General features: G+C 42.7%; 1 protein-coding gene across 1 annotated transcript; it reads right to left on the bottom strand.

Annotated features, from left to right (window-relative positions):
- Positions 1 to 2,341: 2,341 nt before the first annotated feature.
- RPL14 (ribosomal protein L14) lies at positions 2,342 to 6,165 on the bottom strand. Its single transcript, XM_082750963.1, has 6 exons — positions 5,904 to 6,165; positions 5,311 to 5,412; positions 4,669 to 4,763; positions 3,028 to 3,127; positions 2,880 to 2,933; positions 2,342 to 2,671 (listed from the first exon to the last, which is right to left on the bottom strand). Exons 1-6 carry the CDS (start codon positions 5,904 to 5,906, stop codon positions 2,393 to 2,395), a joined length of 633 nt encoding a protein of 210 aa, XP_082607089.1. The 5' UTR covers positions 5,907 to 6,165; the 3' UTR covers positions 2,342 to 2,392.
- Positions 6,166 to 7,627: the final 1,462 nt, after the last annotated feature.

The following is a 7,627-nucleotide window of genomic DNA, read 5'->3' on the forward strand; positions in this document are numbered from 1 at the left end:
GTAGTAGAGATAATCAAGAGGCCCTTTAATCTCAATTCCAATATTTTATTACAATGTAGATGTATTCATGGTTTATTCTGGATAAAAAAAAGTTCAGCTAGCTGGTGGACCTAGGTACTAGGTACTAAAAGATACCAACAGATGAGGGGTAAAGAAACATGAAGTAGAGAAAATAGAATTCAAGACAAATTCTTGTGGGGTGTCACAGTTGGGAGATACTGATTACCTGGAAATTGGAGGCTGCTGAAGAGGCAGAGGCTCTCTGAAAAGCAAACTATCCAATAGTCTAATTTTGCCTAGAGGACCCGTTTATCTCAACATAATTCAACCCAAATACGGAGTACCTAATGTGTGAAAAAAACTGTTAGGTGTTGGGGATATGAACCTCATCCTCATTCTACCCCATTTGAGCCTCACCACAGGATCAGTCTTTAGATGAGGCTTATGTGAATTGTAAGAATGAGCTAGGTCTGCATGACAGGACTGAGACTTGGATCTGACTCTGAAATCAGTATTATTCTCTCCTAATGCCATCCTCCCCAAGCTGAAAGTGTGCAGTCCTCTATAATCAGAGTGGATTATTATGTGCCTGTGTATTTTAATAACTTCCTGGTCTCTTCCATCCCCCAATCCAATTCCAACTATGCTGCCAGATGGATTTTCCTGAGGACTAAAACTTAGCTCACCTATCTTTATTCTCTGGCCCCACCTATAGTATTTCCTACTCCTTCCCAAGGGCCTTAAACCTACCTTCCTGTGAGTCCTATAGACAGGAATTTCCAATTTCTGCTGTTGCACATTACAGTACTGACTAGGTGCAGCGTAAATGAAGCTTCCACCTTGAAGCTTGCTCTGCCTCTTGGCGTTAAATTCTCATCCTTGGAGCACAGAAAGCACATGGATTGGAGGGTAAGGGCCTTTCAGATCAATGGCAATCTCACAAATCTGTTTTTATCTCCAGGCAATCTTGAGCAACTGCTCACATAGCCATGAACCCCAAATCTGTTTTTAAGAGCTGTGTCACAACTACCACAGATACTGCTATGAACCAGTCACTCTGCTGCCTGATTCACTTCCTTACTCCATGAAGCAAACCACATAGAAAGAAACCAGGCTTGAACTTAGGAACATACCTAAACCACACAGCACTTGAGCAGCATAGCCAGAACCTGAATCCAAGTTGTCAGCATCCATTATCTACCAGACTACCTGATTAAGTCTGTGCGGTGCCTTTAACTCATCCCTGGAGTAAACTTGCTTCAGCTCTCTTCTTCCACAATGAACCAAAAGTACAAACAAGAAACAGCACATTTGGCTTTCTTACTACTTGTCTTCCAGCCCAACCCATTAAAGCCTACTAAATGGCAGCACTACTGTTTCTTGGTTTGGACTGTCAAGGTGAGGAATACCGCAAAACCTTTATCATCTTTGACCCTCCCAGCATTGTTCCCTTGATTCAGTCCAACAGCATGACCTAAATCTGAAGGATCACTGTTTGGAAATGCTCAATGGCTTGTTGCACTCATGAATCTAACACTAACCTGCCATGTTGTTCTGGGATCTCTCTAGCCAGTTCACATTTACAACCTTCATTAGCAGCCTTCTTGCAACTTGTAGCTTAAGATCCCCATTTACCTTGTTAACTCCCCACTTCTGGAAAGGCCAGGTAACCACAAACTGCCTTCATTTCCCCTATCTAAACCTATTAGATCACCTATCAACTATTGGTAAACCTATTAGTATCAAGCATTTTATCCCCATGAGTCCCAGTGAGGCTCAGAAGCCAGCTTTTGGTTAGAAATAATAGGGAATAGGGGCGACTGGGTGGCTCAGTGGGTTAAAGCCTCTGCCTTGGGCTCGGGTCATGATCCCAGGGTCCTGGGATCGAGCCCTGCATCAGGCTCTCTGCTCAGCAGGGAGCCTGCTTCCCCCTCTCTCTACTTGTGATCTGTTTGTCAAATAAATAAAATCTTAAAAAAAAAAATAATAGGGGATAATAACAGTAACTAATTACCATACCATAATATATTTTGTTTACTTGTCTTGGTTTCCTACAGTGTATTTTCTAAAAAAAAATTAGAAAACTCTTAAGCATCAAAAGCTGCTGGAATGTATTTATAGGAAGTATATTTATAAAAGGAGAAAAACTCACTGGGAGCTCTAAATGATCCATTTCCCATGAGCACACTAGTTACGATTTTATGATGGCTTTATACTGACCCTGGACAGACTAGGGCTAAAGAACCAATTCTCTAACGATAACATTAAGAATCCTAGCAATCTGCTCCATAATCCCGACCCTGGCCAAAGACTTTCCGTCACAGATCAAGTGCACTCGCCAGCATGTCAAAAACAACCTTTATTACTTGTCTTTTAAAGGCTCTTATGGTTTCTATGCTTTCTTGCCAGATGCCTTTGGAGCAGGCGCTTTCTGGGCTGGAGCTTTCTGACCTTTCTGAGCCTTTGGAGGTGCTGCCTTCTGGCCTGCAGCTTTTGGGGCAGGAACCTTCTGGGCTGGAGCCTTCTTGCCCGCAGCAGCCATCTTTTTGGCTGGAACCTTTGCAGCAGCTGCTGCAGCTGCACCCTTAGTAGCCAGTGCTTTTTTAGGAGAAGCTTTCAGGAGAGCTGCTTTCTGTAGCTTCCGAACTTCAAGCTTGATTATTCTGTTCCTCTGAAAAATATCAATATATTAATTATGTATGCACACAAAAAACTATTTTGCTGTTCATCCTGTATGTTCAGAATGCACATGAAAGGAAACAAACTTTATGTCAAAACCCCTATGAATTCAAGTGTAGTCTACCAAACTTGGGCAGACAGAATTCTCAGACAAATTTGGGGTAAGAATATAAAAATCTTGTAATAATTTAAAAACTTACCATTTTCTTTGCCTTCATGACTTTATAACGATCAAAATCAGTCATCTTAGCTTTCTGTTAAAAATAAAGTAAATAAATAATTGCTCATACCACCTATCACCCCTCCAAAAAAGAAAAGGTCACAATTCAAATGACCCAAAGCCATTACCCTTTCTCTGGCTTCAATCTTCTTGGCCCATCTCGTGGCTGCCCATTTTGTATTGATATCTGCCTTCTCCCAGGCTTGTCGGACATACTTCTGGCGGGCACTGGGAAAGAGCCAAGATCAGATTAAGGAATCAGCTTTGAAGCCACATAGATCCAAGGACAGCTTTGAGCCCCCTGAAAGCACAATTTATACCCCCTAAGTTAAAAAGCATCAGCAAACGATGCCAAAAACACCCTTCCCATTCATTATACTTCCAACTCTAGGCTGACAACATACACCACATATCTTGTGTTTTACTAACTTGAACGCTGCTCACTAAACCAGGAAGTCTCATAATCCCAAACACGATTTTATTTATTTGAAAGAGTAAGAGAACACAGAGGGAGAAACAGAGTTCAACACGGGGCTCGATCCCAGGACCCTGAGATCTCGACCTGAACCGAAGACACTTAACTGAATGAGCCACCCAGGTGCCCCTGATTTTTAAAATAAGCTCTAGGTCCAAATATGGGGCTTGAACTCCACAACTCCCCAAGATCAAGAGTTACATGCTCTATTGCCTGTGGCAGCCAGGAGCTCCTCAAATATACCCTTTTTTTTTTAAATTTATTTGACAGACAGAGATCACAAATAGGCAGAGAGAGAGGAAGGAAAGCAGGCTCCTTGCTGAGCAGAGAGCCCAATGCGGGGGGGCTCGATCCCAGGACCCTGGGATCATGACCTGAGCCGAAAGCAGAGGCTTTAACCCACTGAGCCACCCAGGCGCCCCTCGAATACACCATTTTAATAAAAAATGCAAACCAGCTCATTTTCTCTATTTAAAAATCATCTCTGATCTTGTATATAACATCACTCTACTGCACTGGATATACAGGAAGCAATTTCCTTTACATAAAGGATGATGTAATACTAATCCTCATGCCTGCTGTACAACGCTAAAAAAGATGTGGTCAAACACCACATCTAATTATAACCATTTTGAAGTTCCTTTCAAATTTCAAGTATCAAAACCCTGCACGTTTAAAAAATAAACCAGCAGTACACATACCAACACGTTCTACTGTGACTGCCACTGTAGCTCAAATAGCCCAAGAGTAACCACCACAGCGTTTTAACTTCCATAATTCACATCACATCAAGAAAGAATCACTACTGATTTCCTCAATTCCCCATAAGGAACTGGGAATAGAATTTCCTTAGGAGCTGTCAAAACTAGACAACATAAGTCAAATACTTAATAACTGCCACACACTAGAAACTCAACTGATGACAGGTAATATTGTGAGAGAAAATAATTAGTATTTTTGTTCTGAAGCTAAAGAGGACTAAAAGTATGTTTGGGAGACCAGAATTCCTTTCGGAAGTCTTTGTTGTGTAAATCCTGAAATACAGCAGGAAAAAGGAAAAGATGAAGCCAGAGAACTGGCAGGGTGGAAGATAATCACAGGACATTTAAAAAGTAAACAATGGCCCCCCATTTCTATACTGAAAATCCCTCTTCTGAATTGCTCTTCCTCTTCAACGCTGCATACTCCCTTCTCAAGAAACAAACAAGATAGCAAAACAGTTTTGAATTAAACTAAGCAGATTTTTGCTAAGCAAGAAAAGCTGGGAGAGGGGCATTGGTTGGTGGATAGTTACCTGTGAGGGAATTTGAGGATGAAGTCAGTGAGCTGCATGCACTTGAAAGGCATAGCCTGTCTCCTCACCTGAGTGCAAGGTCCGTCAACCAAAGCCTAGAACAAGTAAGATAAAAAAATTTCAGTGCAGAACAAAGCAGCAACTCAAGCACATTGTCTGTGTATTTATCCTTCCAGAATCACCAAATCTCGGCTACTTAAATGCTTTAAAGAAAGATGAAACTATTATTAGTAGTGTACCCTATAACCTAACTACATGGACCTTACTGGGCAATTTCTAAGTCTTTAATCCTTATGTTTCCAACAATAGCACACAAGGGCACTGAGAGCTATATGCCTGGCTTTATTCGGAACTCAGTTCCCGTGTATGAACGCCTTTGAAGTCCCCCAATGTTTCAATCCATAATTAGTAAAAGGTCTGGTTAGGTTAAGTGGCAAAGTTAATACTCAAACTCAGTGATACTGGCCAGCTCGAGCCTGTGCTTGAAATCCCCATTTTGCACAGCCTGTCTCCTCTATGGTAAAAAATACCCTACTACCCTTAACAGTCCTACTTTAGAGGGCCGCTGGGAAAAGTACCATTACCATCTATGCTGCTTATCAGTCATTAGCATGTGAAATCGACACTTTTCCTTACACTTACCCTGTTCTGGTCAATAACATCTACAATTGCGACCAGCTTCCCGGCATGAGGCCCAAAGGAGACGTAGGCCACCCGGCCGACCTCCACGAAACGCCTGAACACCTAAAATCGAGAAGAAGGGATAGAGTGAAACTTCTAAAGTTTTGCAGGCAGTGTAACTATGTATAGCGAGAAAGAACGTAGGGAGTACACGCCCAAGTGCCAAGGGACGACCTGATAGATGGGCAAAATACGCAGAGCCAGCAGCGGCAAAAGCCGCGTTCCCGCTGGCCTTCAGGCATATGGAGCCTCCAAAGACCCAGTCTGATTGGGCCCCGGTACACCCCGGGTGTCTCCAGCTTTCCAGCTCTGGCAGTCACGGCGCGCTCCCGAGGCCCAAGGCGTGCCGGGCCTGCATGGCCTGCATGGCCCTCCACGCGCTCGCCCGCCGCAAGCCCGGAGAGCTCCTAAATTCCGTGCTCCACCCGCCCAGGGACCCTCACCGCACGCTACCTAAGACCCGATGGGGGTCGTTCCAAGCTTTCGTTCCCCCTACCAGGCGGAAGTGGAGCAGCATGGCCTCCAGACCAAGAGCCCCAAACAGCAATACTCACCATCTTGGCAGCGTTGGGCGAGAAGGGAGAAGGCCCGCTCGATCGTGCGCATGTGTAGCAGGGCGCCCCGCCCCTTCAAGTAACGAGCTGCCGACGTGGGCACCTATTGGTTGGGGTCATACGTGCATACGCACACGCATGCTCACTGGGAAAACAGGGCGGGAGTGTGTCGGAAGTTTTCTGCCCTTTTCTAAAGGCTAGTAGTGAGAGTAGGTTCTGTGATACGCCGGATATAGCGGGAGGCCGGTTATCTTTTACGACTTTAGGGTGAGGAGGAGCACACCTTTCATTGTAACTCTGTCACATTCCATTTTTCTTTTAACATTCTTCCATTTTTCCTTCCGTTACTAAGTATTTTCAGAATTTTGTCTAAATGTTATTCATGGCTTAGTATTACATTTTTTTTCCTCTGCCTAAGTGATCCTGCAATTATGTTAACATTTTATTTTAAAGTAATTCAGACTTACAGAAAAGTTGCAAAACTAGTACAAATAATTGCCTTAAATGCTTTTCTTAGATTCCCCAAATACTAACACTATTTACTTTTTTATTGAGAGAGAGAGACGCAGAGGGAATTTATTTATTGAGAGAGAGACGCAGAGGGAGAAAGAATCTTAAACAGGCTCCACACCCAGTGCAGAGCCTGACATGGGGCTTGATCGTATGATCCTGAAATCATGACCTGAGCTGAAATCAAGAGTCGGATGCTTAATTGACTAAGCTGCCAAGCACCTCTCCCCAAACGTTAACATTTTATGTTTGCTTTATTGTTCTATCATTTTTTTCTGAATCATTTGAGAAGATTCCTTTATCTCTAAATAGCACTTGTGTGCTATTTCCTAAAAGTGGACATTATCTTACATAATCAGTACAAAGATCAAAATTAGGAAAATTATACTAACATAATTTATCATTTATGCTGTAGTTTTATTCAGATGTTATCAGTTGTCCCACTTACATCCTTTTGTGCAAATAAAAATTTTGTTTCCTGGTTCATCATCTAATAGAGGATTAGAAGTTGGAAGCTTCATGTCTAGTCTTAAAATCTATAATAGTTCCTACATCTTTGTCTTTCATAATACTGACATTTTAAAATACAGGCTAATTGGTTTGTAGACTTTCTCTCAACATTGACTTGTTTCCCCCATGATCAGATTCAGATTATGCATTTTTGGTAGAAATGCTATGCCCTTGATACAAAACATAAGAATACATACATAGGATATCTCATTGCTTAAATATATAGTGTTACCTTTCATTGCTGGATTAAGGCGATCATTGTACTGGCAATCCCCAAATGTCTTTCAGTCCTTTCCTCTAAGCTCTATGCCAGTATTTTCCAAGACTGTTCTACCAGCCTCCTAAATGACCTGCTTTCTCTATTGCCTCCTTTAATCCATTCTCTGCTCATCAAACAGAGGGATCTTTTATTTTTATTTTATTTTTAAAGACCCTGGGATCATGACCTGAGCCAAAGGCAGAGGCTTTAACCCACTGAGCAAACCAGGCGCCCCCAGAGGGATCTTTTATTTTTTTTTTAAGAATTTATTTATTTGACAGAGAAAGATCACAAGTAGGCAGTGAGGCAGGCAGAGAGAGAGAGAGAGAGAGGAGGAAGTAGGCTTTCTGCAGAGCAGAGAGCCCGATGTGGGACTCGATCCCAGGACCCTGAGATCATGACCTGAGCTGAAGGCAGTGTCTTAACCCACTGAGCCACCCAGGTG

The sequence above is a fragment of the Mustela nivalis genome (assembly GCF_964662115.1).
Source record: "Mustela nivalis genome assembly, contig: HAP1_SCAFFOLD_2142, whole genome shotgun sequence".
NCBI lineage: Eukaryota > Metazoa > Chordata > Mammalia > Carnivora > Mustelidae > Mustela > Mustela nivalis.